Source organism: Corvus hawaiiensis, chromosome Z, assembly GCF_020740725.1.
Source record: "Corvus hawaiiensis isolate bCorHaw1 chromosome Z, bCorHaw1.pri.cur, whole genome shotgun sequence".
Taxonomy (NCBI): domain Eukaryota; kingdom Metazoa; phylum Chordata; class Aves; order Passeriformes; family Corvidae; genus Corvus; species Corvus hawaiiensis.
Genome location: NC_063255.1, coordinates 10909860 through 10930246, shown reverse-complemented (window position 1 = coordinate 10930246; position 20387 = coordinate 10909860). Strand labels below are relative to the sequence as shown.

Genomic DNA, 20387 nt, shown 5'->3' with positions numbered 1-20387 from the left:
TAGACACTTTCAACAGGCCACAGAAATGTGTATATAAAGAGATTGTCAGTAACAAATTTTAAGAAGAATTAAAGTTTTCTTGCATGTAATCATTATCCTTCCTAAAAGCTGCCTGGAAAAGAGAGCACTAGACACAGATGTAAATTAAAAAAACCCAAGAATAAACTGCTTTACAGAACCAAAATTATTATTTGAAGCTGGCAGAAACATTTAAATCAGTCCTTCAAACTATAAAAATAGAATTTTCTGCTTATCATAACCTAATGAGAAAATTCTGATTTCACTAGAAATGGTGAAATATTGTCATTAGCAAAAGTGCTCCTTATCCCACTGCTTACCGAGCCAGCTGGCTACATATTTCCCCCATTCTAATCAGGATTATTTCACAGAATCATCTGAGTCAGAAGGGACCCACAAAAATCATGGAATACAACTCTTAACTGAGTGACCCGTATGGGCATCAAACTCACAACTTTGGCATTACTAGCACCATGCTCTGACCAGCTGAGGCAATCTGCTCATGTCTTTGCTTTTCTTCACTTTTTTCAACAATAAGAAGAAAACTGATAAAATACATTTGACTTATTCCAAAGGCTAACAAAAAGGAGAGGTGTACTTCTTTCTCTATTATAAAAACCCCAGGAACACCTGTTCAAACCTGAAGTTGTTTTAAGATTCATTTAGTTATTGCTTTCTCCAGAAGAATCAGAAGCGGCAAACTAAGGATCTCAGTATCTAATTCATGGGAATATAAATGGGAGTGCATTTCCACACACTGGACAGCATGAGTGCGAGTTATCTAGAACAGAATTTAATAAAAGATCTGGGGAGGAGGAAAAAAAAAAAAAAGGAAGACTAGGCAACTGTTTGGGACACAGAAATGGAAAACTACTCTGTTGTCCTTGTTCATTCTTTTGCCATTGTCTGCAGCCTGAAAAATCAACATTATTTAAGTCAAGTCAGTCTTGGTATCTCAACCCATTACTTCTCTTCAAATATTCACTTTTTTTTACTGAGTAATTCAATAGCATTTGCAGGAGAGGGATGCTGCAAGAGCTAAAAGGATGCTGCTAAAATCTGAGCAACTGATTCAATTACTCAAAAATTTTCACTGCAGCAAAAGTTATGAGGCTGCAGCTTTTCAAATCTCAGTATTTTGACCACCTGAAAAAATGCCCTTGCTTCATGTCAGAAGGCAATTTTTTTGGAAGGTTTTCAATTTGGATGTCAAATCTTTCTCATCCTATACTAGAAATCTCCATCAGAGATGTTAATAGCAGAGAAAACAAACTAATGCTTTAAGACACCAGGATATACACTTGCAGATTCCTTGATTCATGCCTAAAATTCTCCCATCTTTTCAGTGCTACAATAATGCATGATTTTAAATGCAATGACAGGTAAGTCAATTGATTTACACATCTTACAAAGCAGAGCTGAAAAGTTAATTTATAGTATTGTAAATCCTATTAATTTTCAAATTCTCATGATAGAAGAGTCTGGGGGTGAGATTCTTTTTGGCAAATCAAAATTGCTGTGGCAATGGCGTGCAACGTTTCTAGGAGCTGCTTTTCCAAAACAATACTAGTAGTCTCTGAATTTCAATTCCAGTACTTCTCTGACTTGCTCTTTAACTTTCTATGACTGGCATCACTATAGCCACCAAACTGGTTGTTAACTTTGCTCAATATTGAAGGAGAAAAGCCATTAAACACTTCAGCCTTCCTTGTAATCTGCACTGATAATTTTACTCACTTCACTGAGCAGTGAAGTATCCTTGGTCTCCCAGCCCACTATGTATATATTCTTAAAACGATTTCTTGCTACTTTCAAGTAGTCTTTTTTTTTCATACTGGGCTGGATATTTCTTAGAAGCTTAAGCTTTTTGGTTTATTTTGCTTTGTAATGCTTAGCCTCAGACATCTGACCTTAGTCCTCACTTTCTATCATGTTCCTTTTCTGTGTTTGAGATTACAATGATTGAGATCAAGGTCAAACTCCTACTGCTCTTCCAATACTTTCTCCATGTTGGAAAATTTTATTCTCAAACTCATTAACACAGTCTTTCCCTAACTTCATTTCTTCTTCGCTATACCTCCCAGAAGGCTTCATCAGTCCAAGTCCTTGAGCTTATGAAATCAGTACTCCTAAGAGACATTCCTCATATTTTGCTATTTTCCCTATACTTTCTAAAGATCATGAGCATGCATTTCAAACTTTCTCTCCCACAAGTATTCACTCAAATCCTTCAACTAAGGTTCCTCTGGGAAAGGTTATTGTAATGTCTCTACACTATATTTGGATTATCTAAATTCAGATCCACAGGCATCTCTGACTCAGGATTTAGCCAAGGCCTAGGCACGTAAATACACTTTTGCAGTCAAAAGCCCTGACTAACCACCTACATATTCAATATGCAAAGATATCTATACATATACATATACATGTAAAATTTATTACACAAGCATATTATGGCAACTAGAATTCTGTCACTTGTGCCAAAAGTAGCTGGTAATGTATCAGGGCTAAGAAGCTCAGTGTCCATCCTGTGACAAATGGGATTCTCAAACAAAGCCTTTCCCCCACTGCAGATCCACGGGACACTCCCTCACAACCACTGCCTGAGCACACACAGACTCATCACTGAGCAATTAAATAGTATCAAAAAAGGCTGTAGCAACACAAAAGCTCAGGGGTTACAGCATTTGCACAGAAGGACCTCAATTCTACATCCTTCATCATGGTCTGTGGTTTCACAGAAATGTAAAGTCTGTGCCCATCCCAAAGCCATCCTCCACCAGGGTTCAGTTTTGAGTTCCATGGCTGGAGGCATCCAGGTGACAAAAAAGATTCTATCAGATTATTGTTCCACTTTAAACTGGTACTTACAGGCTTTTTATAGTAAACTGTCACTGTGCAAAAATCTTGAAGAATTCCTCAGAACAGAGCTGTGCACATGAGGAAAGTTTTGCCCTTGTTAAAGCATTTGAAGGAATAGACACACACAAAACAGGCTTATTTCCAGTTTCCTCAATAAAACCAAATGCCATGATTTAGCACAGATAACGGGATACAAATAGCTTATTTCAGTCTGATTCTGTCCCTTAGTGCCATGCAGTTCATTGTACCTGAGAAAATGGTGCTCACTGATGTGGCTGTGTTGTTACTAGGCAACCAGAGATAAAATGCAGGGCTTAATGATTTTTATTTAATGCATTTTTATGAGAAAGTATACTCTCTTTTTTTCCCTTCCGTGATATTATTTGAGGTGTAAATGTTATTTACCCAAGAAGATATATTTAGTCATCTTCTGTGATCTGAACAAGAAAATTATTCAAACTGGATATTCAAACAGTCAGTCAATAAATATTTCTAAACATATTGACCATTACCACTACCAAACACTTTCACTGTGGCAATGGCTGAGATTTAAAAGCACTTCACCAGGGACAAATATTCAGTAGGTCTCACAGCAGAGAATAACAAGAAAGCAGATAACAGCTCAGGGTCATTTGGGACCTTTACAGACATTTCTGTACTCTTCTGCGGCAGAAAGCAAAAGCTTGAGCCTATTTACCCTTCCCCATGCTGTCATGACACCCACATCTGGCAAGGTCACACCATGTTTTCTCCTGTGGCTTTGGGCAGCCACAGCTCCCTAGAAAAAAGAGGTGTCATGACCGAAAGCCCCAGTGGGGCTCTGCTCAGATGGGTCTCTACAGGGAGATGCACATGTTAAGAAACACTCTGTTAACACAGCCCTCACCCTAGGAGTCTAGGCACCCATCCAAAAGGCCTCCCTGCAACTCCAAGCTGCCTTGCAGTTCATCTCTCATCACACAGTTCAACAGCTCTGTTAAGGGTCCTGACAGCAGTGATACCTCCTCAATTCAGCATGACCTTCGTTCAACAGTGTTGGAAGTGTTACCACATCTATAACACCACACAGCCTCTCAAGTTCCATCACATGCCGTGCTGTTCCTTTCAACCTTTACAAGAGCTGGTGGCTTGTATGTAACTTCTGACCGTTGGGTTTCTTTTATATCAGCCAATTTCTCAACTCTCCCATCTTTGCAACAGGGGCAGAAAAGTGTTTATGGATCTGAAAAACAACTGAAAGCCTCAGGCTGAGTGTAGGCATGAGAGCTCAGGTTCAAACAAAGCTACAGGTCTGACTGCATGCTTAACTTCTGCGAGTTCTGCAAGCTCAAGTGAGAAGATGAACTCCCTGCATCATTTTTCTTTCATATATAGATAAAGCCAAACTAACTGATGCTGCCAACATTATTTAGCATTTGTCTCTGCAAAGGTTAACTTCCAAATAACAGGAATCATGCATTTCAGTTGAAAGTTTTTTTTGACCTTCAATAATGGGTCTCCTTCAAATTAAAGTAGAAATTCCATTGGACTTGGCACAGTTGGGTTTTTACAGTTATCTGTTCCTCAGATAACCTATCCTTATTACCCTGATTATCCTAATAACCTTATTAGCAGGTTATACTCCCTCTCACTTAGATAAACAAAAGATACGCATGCAACAGTTCAAAAAATTCATGCAGATCAGTAAGCACTTGTTGCATTTCATTAGAAGCTTACAATCAATGTACTTCTGATCCCAAAATGAGTACCAAATGGCTACTTCTGACCATTTCCCTATTCAATATAAACAAGGGTGAAGGTCAGATAGTTTATTCTGACATTTTAAAAATTAGTAATTCTTCACTGTGTGTCCCAAACATAACAGGTAATAGTACAGGCTGACTTCCTCCTTCAGACTCCTCTATGCACAGCCAAACTTGCTCCTCACAATACAGGCAAATTTTTAAGCAAACAACAGCTATCAGTCTGTGAGTTTGAGAAGTGGGGTTTATCTCTTATCCTTCACATCCACAAAATTTGCCTGCCTCTTAATTGTTACAAATCTCCAGTGTCTGTGTGTACTGCAGATAAGAATGTGTAAAACACCACACCGACTAAAAGTAGAGAACAGCAGCATAAAGTAAAGAAAAAAAAAAGTCTTTCACTGTGTATGCATGTTGGATTTCACAGCTCCTCAGGTTAACTTAGCAGGACAAGTTAACAAATGTCATTGATTTTCAATTAACTTCCTATTTTCCCCAAGTTCACAGATACATTGAGATCAGATTTCCAGTAGTTTATATTTCATCGGTATCTTACTATGCCAAATTCCATATTTTTATCAATGATCAGAAACTAAAGTAAATCTTGGGAAAGTGGGAAACTACAATCCTGAAAACCGACGGTAATCACTTCATCTTTGAAGACAAGCCTGACCTGTAGCTATTTTGATGAAAAGGAGCAGGGTTGGCTTCGAGTCTTTACTCCTAGAGACTAGAACTGTCTGCTTAAATTCAGTTAGATGTTCAGTCAATAAAAAATAGCAACAAAGCTGGGAACAAACACCAGAATTCAGAAATCCCTGCAGCCAAGACAGTATCTGAATTACTACCCGACAAAAACCTTTTTCTTCTCCCTGTAAATGGGACTGAGAATTTCACCCTTCGGCCTTGAACAACATTAACTAAGGAGTCAGGCAAAACTCAAATTTTTAGTTGCCTCTGTTCCCTAGTGATGAGCTAAGACAGCTTATAGTGCTCAGTACTGAGGATATACTAGACACCATATTGAGATATTTCCTTCTGATTCCCTGGGTTTGAACTTTAAACCCAAACACAACATTCTGAATTCCACTTTGAAAGAATGACATTTAGAAGTTAAGTCGAGGATGGTTCAAAATATTTGTCCTAAATCTGTGGTTTTGCATCTTCATCTCATTTGTCCATAAAAAACAGAATTGTAAAGTAATATTAATATGCCATCTTGCAAAAAGATTGACAGTTTTATAAATGGTATTGAAAATGCAGTAAGACTCAAAGTGGACACAGTTCACAGCAGATCTACTAACAACTGATAAGTGGAATTACAGCAAGAACGATGTCACATCAGTTGCTCACTGACAAGAAAATTCTACCTTATCATACATGGATAGAAGAGCAGAAAGAGAGAATAAGATGGAATGTAGGTGGAAGGTTTTGATCTACTTAAATTCTTTAAATGCCAGACTGAACGAGGTATGAAGGACAACTGTCTAGAAGGAAAGATTCTTTATTTAATTTTTAAATAGAAAAATACTTGAAACCTTTCTTGAAAACAAAACATGAAAATGTTTTGCTGCATTGTCACTGTAAGTCATGTGGCAAATACCATGGTATTTTTTGTCATAGTTCTGTAAGGCACAAAGAAATAACTGAAGTTCCCAAATGTATTATTCAGAGATGCTTATATAACAAATATATTTTCCAAATAACATCGTACAAACAAACATACAAAAACCCAAACCAACTCCCAAACAAAATAAACCAAAAATCCTGAAGAAGTAACAGCCTCTTCCATAAACCATTTACTAGAAATAGTCTAGAAGAGTTTGTCTTGATCTTACTGCCAAATCATATTTAGCTTTTATTAGGCATATAAAAAACTTACCAGAGAGTGAAGAAAAAGCTAATAGAGCAGTCTATCTTTTACATATTGCTACGCCTTAGCAACTCTCCAGGCACCAGTATTTTTCCAGTGTAGGCTGCTTCATGTTTTTAAACATGATCATTTCAGACAAAGAAAAAGGGCAAAAAGATTGGAAGAAACTTCTAGATCAGCTAGTCTCTGAACTCCGGTGCTGAGAGCTAGTCCATCCTCTTTCTCAAGACATAGCCAAATGTCTGTATCTCACTGTGGACTGATATTTATGTAATTTATTAAATCTTAGAGACCACAACTGTGATAGCTCTATGGTTTGCCTAATCTATGTTGTTATGTACCTGATTTTTTTTTCAAGAAGTTTTGCATAAAGTCTTCGAGAATCTTCTCAAGCACAGCCTAAAAGCCTACCCTTTTCCTCTTTCATCCACCTATTACTTTATTTTACAAATTTTAAGGTTCTTGCTTTGTTTCCCTTTCAAAGGCTGGTCACAGTGAACACGAAGTCCTGGTCAGGATCAAAGGTACAGCAACTAAGGAATTAATCACTGAAGCAGAGCATAGTGTCAGGAGCAGGCAATCCAAGGAGAGAGGTTAGACCACTGTCCCTGATTTGAAACCCTGCAATTATCTGAAATCCCTCCACCTGATCTCCAGAATACCACGTAAAATAAAGGGTTATATTGACTATACCAGTATAGGGCTTACTATGTTTCAATTCCCTACCTCTACCACAGTTGTCTTTGCAGCTTTGCACATAGGTTGGTTGAAGTTTCTTGCAGTTTTCCTGGGGGAAAAAAAAAAAAAGAAAATTAATAAATATTAACGGTTGTAATAGTACAATGAAAGACTTCTCAGAGATAAGCTACTACAAGTATGTCTGTATTATAAGCATCACAAAGCTTTTTGCCAAATAGCTGGAGAACTAAGGACAAGGAGGAAAAAGTATTATGGAATTGTGTAAGATGCATCTGAGATGAAATCGTATTTTTCTACGTCAGAAAGTATTCATTACAGCTCTTTTGACTTTCAATCAGCACACTGTTTAATTGAAATTGGTTATGTTACTGATATGTTCATTTATTGGATCCAAAAGCAGCAGCAAGCTGGACTTTGTACAATGCCTTTATTTCACTGCACAAAGAATGAAATTAATCTCCACAGGGGACCAGCACCAGGCCTAACAATCTCTCAAGTATGCTTTCATAATTCAGACTAGGACTTAGGACAGCCCTTTACCCAGCAGTAAAGGTAATCCAATTCTCTTAATGAAAAAAACCAAAAACTGTGTCAGTTTTGGCACTCACTGTGCCAATGTGACTCTGGCACTCATTTTAAGTATTCCCATGCAGGATTTCTGTACCAAGGAAAAAGAACCTCTGGAGAATAAAAGCAACACATGACATGTAGACCTGTGTTGGGATCTGCACCAAGATCCTAGTAGGCACACAGGAAACAAGTGACCTGTGTCAGCCCCACAAAAACATGTGGCACATTTAATAATCAATAAAAATTACAGAGGTTTTAGTGGTGCTCCACTGCTAGCTTCTCAGCATTTTTCTCTGTTAAAAAGGAGAATTCTTGAAACTTTTTCATCAAAATCCAAGAAACCAGGGTTCAAAACAAGTTAAAACCTCCTTTCCCACACAGTTTTTCCACAGAAGCTTTTTTTTTTTCCGCCCTCACCATCCTTATTTCACAGAATCACAGAATCATTTAAGCTGGGAAAAAAGCCCTTGAGACGATCGAGTCCAACAGCTGACCCGCAAGGCGTCCTGCCCTCCCTCGCTCCCCGGGCGCCAGCCCCGTGCGCGCTGCCGCAGCCGCTCCAAGCCTCGGGGCGCTGCTGCCACCTCGTGCCTCCGGGCAGGGAAGGGACACGGACAAAGCCCGACACCAACAGGCCGCTCTCACAGGCTTCCGGCGCAGGTATCGACACTGTCAAAGCTATACCCGAAGGCACGTATCTTGGGGAAATGCTGTTTTATTGGCAATACACAGCTGCTGCGAAGCCTCTAACAAAAGGCCAAGCGTGTCCTGGGGGGCATCAAGCACAGCATCACCAGCTGGACAAGGGAGAGGATTGTCCCCTCTGCTCTCCACTGGGGTATTCTCACCTTGAGTCCTGGTGGCAGTTTTGGGTGCCACAACATAAAAAGGATATTAAACTATTAGAGAGTGTCTAAAGGAGGGTCACAAGGATGATGAAGGGCCTTAAGAGGAAGCCGAATGAAGAGTGGCTGAGGTCACTTGGTCTGTTCAGCCTGGAGGAGACTGAGGAGAGAGCTCATTGCAGTTACAACTTCTTTGTGAAGGGAAGAGGAGGGGCAGACACTGATCTCTGCTCTGTGGTGACAATGACAGGACCCGAGGGAATGGCCTGAAGCTGAGTCAGGGGAGGTTTAGGTTGGGTATCAGGAAAAGGTTCTTCACCCAGAGGGTGGTTGGGCACTGGAACAGGGTCCCCAGGGAAGTGGTCACAGTACTAAGCCTGACAGAGTTCATGATGTGAGACAATGCTCTCAGGCACATGGTGTGACTCTTGGGGATGGTGCTGTGCAGGGCCAGGAGTTGGATTTGATGATCCTTGTGGGTCCCTTCCAACTCAGCATATGCTATGATTCTAAGATTCTATTAATATCTTCTGCCCATGGGTCTTCTTGGTGGCTCAAAAGAAGGATGTAAGAATAAGAAACAACAGGAAAAAAACCCACATGAATTTATATTCTCCTCTGAGAGATGAATACAATACTAGTTAGCAGTGTTTCAGGAAAAACTACCATAAACTAGGTAAAGGAGCAAATGACAAGAAAAACGGAGTTACAAAAGCTGAATTAAAATAGCTGAGAAATGGGTACAGGTGGGGGAACGAAGATGACAAAACTAACAATTCAGTATTTCATCCCATGTGACTACTTTTCTGAGCCAAAGACTTTCTCAAGATTGTAGTGGCTACTCTGCCAGTAAAAGAAACTGATATAAAATTACTTTTACATAGGGAAAAAACTACAAGAAAACATTTCAATATTAATCTGACATTAAGAAGAGCTAATGGGCTCTAATCTGATATAATTTATAAAAGTTTCCACCATTTAGACTTTTCTTGAGTTAGTAAAGTTGTTTCAGAAGCAGCAGTCTTTTACAGGATCAAAGGCTTTATTTCTAAACAACACACCACCCAGAAGTTTTATGGGATCAAAGGCCTTATTTCTAAAGAGCACATCATCCAGAAGGAGAAAAACCAGAAGCACTACATTTATTTTCCAACACAGAATAACGTTAAAGAGTTAGCAGTAGGAAATTCAAACACTAGCTAGACAAAGTTGCCTTTTTCTTTTAAGATCATTTTCTGGACATCTAGATTCAGCAATGCCTACAAAGTTCCATTGTTCCACTGGATTTCTAAGCTGACCTAAAGGTATGACATCTTTTCTCCCAGAGGCAAAAGACAGCAAACTAGACTAAACCAAAAAACTGCATCCACTACATACCTAATGATATGACAGTGCAGAGACACCTCAGGTATGAGCTGAATTTATGTATTACAGAACCAGTTGAAGCACGAAGAGATGACCAGACATGACTGACAGCAGAGGCTCTGACTCAGGTTATCCCTTCAACATTCCTGCTCCTTTGACAACAGTCTGTTTCCATCACCACCAAGCCACACGCTTGCTTGGAAAGTCAAAGTACTTTGGGCTAGAACAACTCCAAAGCAGAATGGTACCAGATGAAAAAGGAGGGGAACCAAAGGAGGCAGACAAGTCATTCTCCATGATATTTGAAAAGTAATGGCAGTCAGGTGAAGTACCAGGTGACTGGAAACAGGGAAAGATGGTTCCCACCTTTTAAAAAAGCATAGAGGAGGACCCTAGGAACTACTGACCTCTGCCTCACCTCTGTGCCTGGGAAGATCATGGCGCATAGTCCTAGAAGGTGTGCTAAGTCACAGGGAGGACAAGGAAGGTGATTCAGGACAGCCAGCACAGCCTCACTGACGGCAAGTCCTGCCTGACCAATATAGTGGCCTTCTGTGATGGAGCAACTACATCAGTGGACAGGAAATGGCTAAAGATGTCATTTTTCTGCACTTCTGTAAAGCCTTTGAAATGGCTTTACAGCCCTACAACATCATTGTCTCTCATTTGGAGAGAGATGGATTTGATTGCATAAGCTGTTTGGTAGATGAGGCATTGGTTCAACAGTCACACCCAGAGGTTAATGGTCAATGGCTCAGAGTCCCAGGGGACATCAGTGACAAGTGACATCCCTCAGGGGTCTGTACTGGGACCAGTGTTATTTAGTACCTCCATTAATGACATAGATGAAGGAATCGAGTGCACTCTCAGCAAATTAGCAGATGACACCAAGCTGAGTGGTGCTGATGACACACCTGAAGGATGGGATGCCATCCAGAGGGACCTGGACAAACTCAAGAAGGGGCCCATGGGGATCTGATGAGGTTTAACAAGACCAAGTATTGGTGCTGCACCTGGGGAGGGACAACCCCCAGTATCAGCACAGGCTGGGCATGAACAGACCAAGAGCAGCCCTGCCCAGCAGGACTTGGGGAGCCAAACATGTCCTGGGCTGCATCCAGAGCCCGGTGGGCAGCAGGGGAGGGAGAGGATTCTGCCCCTCTGCTCCGCTCTGCTGAGACCCACCTGGAGCACTGCATCCAGCTCTGGGGTCCCTGCACAGGAAGGACAGGGACCTGCTGGAGCCAGTCCAGAGGCTACCAAGATGATTAGAAGGATAGAGAACCTCTCCTACAAGGAAATGTTGACAGAATTTGAATTGTTAAGCCTGGAAAAGAGAAGGCTTCAGGGTGACCTGAAGGGAGTATTCAAGACCAACGGAAAGAGACTTTTCACAAGAGCATGTGGTGACAAAACAAAGGAGAATGGCTTCAAACTGAGAGGGGAGGTTTAGATTTTATAGTGGGGAGAAATTCTTTACTGAAGGCGGTGAGGAACTAAAACAGGTTGCCCAGAGAAGTTGTGGATCCCCCATCCCCAGAAGTGTTCAAGGCCAGGCTCGATGGATCTTTGAGCAACCTAACCCAGTGAAGGGTATTCCTGTCCACAGCCAGGGCTGGAACTGAATGATCTTTAAGGTCCCTTCCAAACCAGGCCATTCTGGGATTCTTTGGTGACTATCAACAGAAGCAGTGGCACTCCCTGATGTTGTCCCTAATGAGCAAAGCTTTAAGGGAGGTTAAGACCTGGAGACACTCTGTTCAGCTAAGTAGAACTAGCACCTGCATCAGACTAACAAAGCAAAATGCCCATGTATCTTTTCAGTTATCATAGGAACAAGGTGAGATTGTTTCATAATGTTTGAGGGAGTCTTGGATTATTTGTCTTGCTAGTGGTGTACTGTACCTAAAAGCTATTACCTGTTGAGTCAGACATAGGCCTTTGTTAGACAAAAGATAACCACTGATAAGTGGTGCAGAATAGTCCACTCAGCATGAAGATGCCTGGAATGAAAGAAGCCACAATGTGCTGTATGGAACAAAAGATCCAGGACCCATGAAGTATCACTTCAAAAAAATCCCCAAAACAAACAGTTTTAAAAACAGCTTTCTAAAGAAGTTGGTGCCATTCTAGATTCCAAGAAAACAGTATAGCTTGATGTATGAGAATAGCAAAAAAATTAATGCCAGCCTGCGGTCCAAGTAAGTGTACCTAAAGTCCATCCTTTAAATTTATGAAAGCTCTTAGCTCCAGGGTGATTAACAGTTTGGCAGAGACTTACACGATTGCTACTGGCTCCACAGAGTCACAGGAAACACACAACGAATAGTACCACACTGCTGTGAAAGTGGTAACAGACGGCAAGTTAAAAGACAAGCCTATGTTTCTGCTCTATGTCATCAGATAATCATGTCTCATCCAGAAACAGAATAGGTCATGGCTTATCATAAGCCAATTCCTTTGAGCTAGCAATATTCTGTATGGAATAGGACACCAGGTGATGATTTGTTTCCATCTTTGATGAGTTACAGTTGAAGGAAGGAATCAAGATTTTTAGGTCTTCACTCCAGATGGAAGTAGTACCTGGTATCAGTTGTATTGTGTGAATGTGGGAGACATATGAAGACTTCTGGAAGGAACAGGAAGAAGGAAAGGCATAGAGGATAACAGGACATAAAAGGAGATCACAACTAGTCTGTTTCTGTGGAGAATGAAAGAACTTTTCAGAGGTATGTACTATGCATCAGTAGATAGATACAGGATAAAAGCACAGAGAGCAGTGGCTCAGGATCAAAGCCAAGGCCAAGGGGGAACACTGTTTCATGAATTCAATGTACCAGAGCCTAAGGAAAGCAGTTTAGCAGCCATCAAATTCATCTGCACACACACAAAAAAGTTCGGCTTTCAATCAGAAACCATATTGTCTTGCTAGTGGGCAAGTCAGGATGTCAAGAGTTGGGCAAAATAAAAACTTGTTCGTTAATTTTCAAGTATTTTAATTTAGTATTAATTATGAGGAGATACATATATACACACACACATATACACATAAAGAAAAGCATTACTTTATGGGTATTGATTTTTACACATATTTTTCAGTTGCTTTTCCAACTCCTTGTTTGTTCTAATACATACAAAGACTCTCAATCAGCATCTTCTTGTAATAAACTGCAAGGGATAACTACAACACTTACCTTTTCATCTGGTAGCCATAAGACAAACAAATAAAAACCAGGCATTAAACATAAGCAAACCTCTCTTCTGTTTCAGTTCAGGACAAACCAGAACACAAACAGAGTAACTCATATAAAAGATTTTCTCAGTAGTGCAACATCAAACTTTTCATTGAAAAGATGTTTAAATTCATATGATGCCTTTCCCTACACCACTGAGATCAAATCAACTTTAACACAGTTTTCTTTAGACAGAATCAGTTTTCCCATCACTGGCTGGCAAGAAGACTGACTCAGTTCCCTTCTCTTCTGTCATACATGAACCTGCACTTCTTGGGTCAGCCTTTCATTGCTCAAGAAAAAGGACCCAAACTAACATGAAAATTGAAAGAAGGGAATGTCACTAAATTTCTCAACAGTCATCGTAACAACTTTGGTCTGCTGTGTCCCATTTTTAACTACCAATGTTTTATTGCATAGCTATGTTTGAATTCTCAAAATTCATTAGAAAAAGTAATTAAATTTTGGTGGTTTATAGCAGTGTAATTTGACAGTAGGGAAAGGCAATATGAAAGAATGTGAAATCAGTAGAACATTACTTTGCCATAACACAAGAAGCAGGATTCTCCTTCTCATTATCTAAACTGTAAAACAATATTTTCCCACCAGTAAACGAGTCATACCTGAAAATGATGTTTCCTGCACGATCAGCCTTCCATGCCTTCACAAGAGCAAAATCTCCTGTAATCGATTTCTCCAGAATAAAGTGACGGCTATCAAACTCCCTCACCTACAGAGAAAAGTAAAAAGTTGAGATGTAGGTTTCTTCCAACAGATTTCACATGTAATACTTATTTTAAGGGTCAGTTTTGCAGACTTATATTTTGACTTCTTTTTGTAGTATGTAAAGTTTTAACTGAAAAACTGTATAATAACAGAGAAGCATGGAAAGGCTGTAAACCCCAGTTTTATCATAGTGTCTCCAGTGAAACAGCATGAGAATCCATATTCCTCCTGCTCCATCTACTGGAATTAGACATGCTTTGTCCTGCACATCTACCAGCTAACCAAAAATTGAGGTGCTAAAGTAGAACTATTGAAAAAGTTCGTAAACACTGCCCACCATCAGAAACCCCAAATCCAAAATTAAGTCAGCTTGAGACAGACTACTCGAATCATGTCATCTGACAGGCTGAATTTAATTTGGTTTTCCCTGCATTTATGATCAATATTTGCAATGAATGATACTGTGCCTGAAGCCAAAATATGGAACAGGGACACAGCTAGTCTTTTGATCCTACAGAGAGAGATGAATCCACCACTCTTAACAATGTAGAAGGTGAGAGTATACACAAATATTACTTGAGAGCTTTTTAAAATTGCTGAAAGGGAGAGGAAGTATGAGAAAAGTGTACATAAGTCAGTTTTCCAGTACCATAAAAGGAGATCTGAGCTATTATAAAATGACACTTCTGTGGAAAATGGATATGGAGAATGGAATTGAAATAATCATGCTAGTCATGTTATTAGCACCCCTCAGTTATTAGATTGAGGAGAGTAAGGGAGATTTTCCCACAAATGTCAAAAGAAAAACAAAGGAAGAAAAAATGTATTAAAATTATAAGCTATTTAATGAACAAAATATTCCTCCAAATGGTAAAACAGTATAAAAATTAAGGGAATAAAAAAGACTATGTCAATGTCTAGATGCTGCAAATAGTCATGTATAACATACATGAAAATCATGGGTTACGGCGTAATTACCTTTACCGCAGAGATTTCTTGAGGTGAAATTTAATGTTCTATGCAGCCTAATTGGAACACACAATATTAGTCCCACCAATTTCTTCAAGAAAAATTACGGCAGATCTCTCTTCCCTTCTCCAAATTCTACATACAATTTCAAAATGAAACCCTTGTTTCTCCCTTGAAAGCCACATACAGTCTTTTTATTTCTTTGCAGTTTTAAATACTGAGAATAAATTGCATTTCAAAGATTGGGAAATGCATTTCCTGAAATTTGTGTCAACTGAGCTCTTCCCAGTTTAGCAGGAAAATGTCCCATTTCTTCTAAGGCTGAAGCTCCATGTACAGCTGCAGGGCTGCTTACTGCAAGGCACAGTATCTGAAGAGCACCTGCCCCCTAACAGGAGATTGTTCTCAAATACCTCTATGCACTGCAGTGGCCTGGTACAAAATTTGTTTGAATACACAGCAAACCTGGTCAGAGAACAGTCAAGTGAAGAGTAACTCAGGAAGGCAGGCTTTCACTTGGACCAGTTCTTGATGCTAAATCACTCTAACTCTTCAAAAACTTTTCGAACACATCACAGAGGACAGCAGTAAGCAATGGGAGCAAAACTAATGTGTACCACAGACATCCAGTTAATTGAATACAGTAAGGTTAAACTTAATACCTTCTTAAACTCCTGTTTATCTTGTAAATATGTTAGAAACTCATTTTTCAAAGCTGCAGGCTTCCTAATGGCAATCAGACCTCTTACCTCTCTTGGCTGGCTGGCAATGGCAATGGTGCCATCTGTGTTGTACTTGATGGGTGCACCCCCTTCCTGCACCAGAGTCCCATAGCCAGTACTGGTGTAAAATGCTGGGATTCCTGCTCCTCCTGCTCTAATACGTTCAGCAAGTGTACCCTACAGAAAAACATATTTAAAAAATCATCATTTGGGAACAAGAGATAAAACTTCGATGAATGGCTTGAATTAACTTTATTTTATATCCCGTCATTTGGAGCTTTTCCTTCTGTACTAAGTAGACAGATGGGATCATCTATTTCTTCCTCACATTTTAGCTTCCCTATGTGGGACAGGTACTGGATATGGCAAGAAATGCTTGTCACACAGTCATAAATTGCTTGAGATGACACTGTCATACAACTACCTGCCAAATTCCAGGCCCCAGCACTTGGCTGAGTCTCCTCTCCTTCAGTTTGTTTCCCAACCCATTATTCTTAAGCATAGTACAGAGCTCTTTTTCCCACCTGGCTACATATCCTAGAAGGTTTTTCTTCTCTAACAGTTGATGTTCATTCTACAACATCCTAAGAAAAACTTCAGAATCCACTCCAAGTTGAAGCAGCCAAGCATGACAGACTGAGAAAGGAAGAGGGAGTCCAGTGATCTGGGTTGCCCGTGCCAAGAATACCAAAAAGCTAACAGAGCAGTTTTTATGCTGTTTGACCACCCTGTCTGCACTCTTCTCTATGTCCAGCTGTAGCACAGATACTAACAGCAGAAAGTCCTCATTTGCCTTAATTTTGGACTTAGAGCCACAAATGTGTGTTTGCTTTTCATTAGTGTAATTTCCTGGATTTTTTTTTTAAATATATTTTCCTGTATTCAAAGCAAGACAAGACCATCATGGTCAATTATCCAGCTTAACAGCCTCTATAACATCATTTGCATTTTCCCCAGTTATCCTGCAAGAAGAACGATGACTTCTGGTTGGTTTTCAAAATGATGGGAAGAGGCAGATGCAAACCATGCAATGATACAGGGTCCTGTGTTTTAAGAAGCCTTAGCATTTCAAGATCTCACCATGACATCTCCCTTACGGTGCAACAATAATACAAAAGTCTCCAATTTTGCCTAAGGTTACACCAAACTTTTTTACAAAAGACTATTTTTTCTGACACAAATATTTCAAATCCCCACATCTCCTAGTAAGCAATTACATTTACCATTACACAGTGTAAACCCATTATTTCAATGCTGGATCTACATAGATTATCTGTAATCCACAAAGCCAACTACACGTCTAAGGAGTTCACAGTCTTCTAGGTGAAAGTACTGAACATTAAATAGGAAGGAAAAAATGCATTGTGAGATTTGTGACATTTGAAACATAGATATGACAAGTGTCTGGCTATTTTCAGGTCTGCTGACTGGGTATAAAAGAAACTTTTCCATTCAGGTGTGGAATTCTAACAAACATTCTCTCACAGCATCCTCATAGGTAAGCTCAGGAAGTCTGGAATTGATGAGAGGACAGTGAGGTGGATTGAGAACTGGCTGAACAGCTGATCCCAGAGCATCATAATCAGCGGCACAGGGTGTAGTTGGAGGCCTTTTTTGTTTAACTCATTCACCAACGGTTTGGAGGAAGGCGCAGATGCCTCCCCAACGAGTTTGCTGATGACACAAAGCTGGGAGGAGCAGCCAATACCACATAGTGCTGTGCAGCCCTTCGGAAGGACCTTGACAGGTCAGAGAGATGGGCAGAGAAGAACAATCTGAAATTCAGCAAGGGAAAATGCAGGGTCCTGCACCTGAGGAGGAATGATCCCATGCACCAGTACAGGCTGGGGGCTGACCTGCTGGTCAGCAGGTTGGTGAAGAACGACCTAGGGCTCCTGGTGGGCAACAAGCTGACCATGAGCCAGCAGCGTGTCCTTGTGGTCAAGCCCAGTGGTATCCCAGGGTGCATCAGGAAGAGCATTTGCAACAGGTCGTGGGAGCTGACCCTGCCCCTCTACTGAGCCCTGGTGAGACTGTGTCTGGGCTGCTATGCCTAGTTCTGGGCTCCTCACGACAAGAGAGACATGGAGCCCCTGGAGTGGTTCCAGTGAAGGGTAACAAAGATGATCAAGGGACTGGAGCATCCCTCTTACAAGGAAAGGCTGAGGGAGCTGGGCCTGTTCAGCCTCAAGAAGAGGCGACTGAGAGGGAACCTCACCAATGCCTGTAAGTATCTGAACAAGGGGTGCCAAGAGGATGCAGCCAGGTCCTGTCCATTGGTGCCAAGCAATGGGACAAGAGGCAATGGGCAAAACCAGATGCATTTGGAAGATCCACCTGAACATGAGGAAGAACTTCTTTACTGTGACACTGACCACACACTGGAACAGGCTGCCCAGGGAGGTCACAGAGCCTCCCTCACTGGAGATATCCAAGCACCACCTGGACACAATCCTGTGCCATGTGCTCTGGGATGAGCAGGGAGGTTGGACCAGATGCTTGAGCAGGGAGGATGGACTAGATGACCCACTGTAGGCCCTTTCCAACCTGACCCATTCTGTGATTCTGTGATTCACAAAAGAGGGAGCTCAAGAGACTATTCTCAATACAAACTTACCACAGTTGTTTTTCCCAGAAACTTGAATAGCTGTTTAAAGCCCAAAGGTTGTGTGTCACCTCTGAAAGTGCTACACACTACCATGCTGTAGGCTTCAAAGTTAGAGCACCAACTTCACAAAAGTTAATCTCTATAGAACATAACTGATACTGACGATTTTAAGATCTCATTGCATTCATGCTATTTGAGTAGCTGAGCAGAGCTAAAATAATTAAAAATATGGTGCTAAAAAGTAAAGTTGTAAATTGGCTCATAACAGTATGCAAATATTAATTTCGTTAAGAGTTAATGAACAAGCCAAAAAGGGTTTTGTCTCACAAGGAATGGTATCTCCTAATTTGATTCCAGCCCACTAGATGGCAGGCATTGCACACCCAACATACCCAAAACCTGCCACCAGGATGGGAACAGAGCAGCTCCTTGACTTCCTTCCCTTTATATGCGGCCACAGTGCTGAGTATACTTTATGCCTTCTTCTACAATCTTCAATAAAATATACATAAGTGTGTATATATATATAAGAACTTCAAATGAATATAATTTATTATTAATTAATTAATTCCATTAAAGGAATTTACACAGACAGCCAGTTCTTAACAGATGCTGGACCCTAAGATGGTGTATTGGGTTTGCAAGGTTTTGGTAGTTAGAGGGATGGCTTCTGTGAAAAGATTCCAGAAGCTTCCCCCAATGTCCACAGAGCCAGTGCCAGCTGGTTCCAAGGCTGAGTCCATTATCAAGAGTGCTAGCGCCTCTGGGACAGCATATTGAAGGAGAAAGAACTTCTCACAGAGATGTAAGTGCATCCAAGAGTAGAGAGAAGTGAGAATATGTGAGAGGAACAGCTCTGCAGGCACCAAGGTGAGTAAGGGAGGAGAGAGGAAGTGCACCAGGTGCTGGAGCTGAGATTACCCTGCAGCCCATGATGAGGCAGCTGTGCCCCTGCAGCCCATGGTGGGCCACATGGGAGCACAAATCCACCTGCAGCCACTGGAGGACCCAATGCCTAAGCAGGCAAAGGCCTGAAAGAAGGCTGTGACCCCATGGGAAGCCCATGCCGGAGTAGGATCCTGGCAGGACCTGTGGCCCCATGGAAAGAGGAGCCCACGCTGGAGCATGTTTCCTGTCAGGACTTGTGACCCCACAGGGGACTCATGTTGGAGCAGCCTGTTCCTGAAGGACTGCATCCTGTGGAAGGGACCCACACTGGAACAGGGGAAGAGCATGAGGGGTCCTCCTGAGCAGGAAAGAGCAGCACAATGTGTCATGAACTGACCACAACCCACTATTCCCTCCTCCCCCTGTGCCACTAGCAGAGAGGAGGCAGAGTAAACTGTGAATAAAGTTACAGCTGGGAAGAAGGGAGGGTTGGGGCAAAGCGTGTGTAGTGGGAAGACATGTTAAGATTTGGTTTTACTTCTCTTAGCCTACTCTGATTTGATTGGTGTAAACTAAATTAATTTCCCCAAGCTGAGTTTGTGACGCCCATGATCATAACTGGTGAGGGATCTCTCCCTTTACTTAACTCATGAGTCTTTTGTTATATTTTCTTTCCCCTGTTCAGCTGAGGGGAGTGAGAGTGCAGCTTTGGTGGACACCTGTAGTCCAGTCAGGGTGAGCCTACCACAGATGGCAAGTGCCTTCTGCACACAAGCAAAACATTTGGATTGCAAAACAATTTCATAAGAGCACTTAAGCATTATTCTACTCAGTATTTTAGATGGAAAAAAATCACCAGTCTCTTAGAGACACTCCTTACCTGTGGTGTAAGCTCAACTTCAAGCTCACCAGATAAATACTGGCGTTCAAATTCAGCGTTCTCACCAACATATGATGACACCATGCGCTTTATCTGCTTTGTCTGAAGCAGAAGACCAAGTCCAAAATTGTCAACACTGTGTAGAAAAATCCAGACAATAGAGTTTTGTTGTAAACAAAGCACTTGATAAGCTGTAATGACTTAACAAGAAAGAACAAAGTTATCTCCCCCACACATAAGGAATTGAAGACAAAAACCAAATTCCAGCTTTTAGGGGGGAAAAGCATCAAAGCTACAATTAAAATCTAAGATTTCAGTGTTCAGGCCTCGTCTCCTCCAAGATATGGAATACATACAAAACTTCCCTTTAAAGCCATTTCACATGTT

At 41.0% G+C, this 20387-nt stretch overlaps 1 protein-coding gene across 1 annotated transcript in view; it reads right to left on the bottom strand.

The window, feature by feature from the left end:
• OXCT1 (3-oxoacid CoA-transferase 1) overlaps window positions 1-20387 on the bottom strand; it is an 83346-nt gene that overhangs the window by 46268 nt on the left and 16691 nt on the right. The window contains exons 4-7 of the mRNA XM_048290859.1: window positions 20001-20136; window positions 15652-15801; window positions 13831-13937; window positions 7222-7282 (exon numbers count right to left, since the gene is read on the bottom strand). Coding sequence (XP_048146816.1) covers window positions 7222-7282; window positions 13831-13937; window positions 15652-15801; window positions 20001-20136 — 454 coding nt within the window. The remainder of the gene's footprint in view (window positions 1-7221; window positions 7283-13830; window positions 13938-15651; window positions 15802-20000; window positions 20137-20387) is intronic.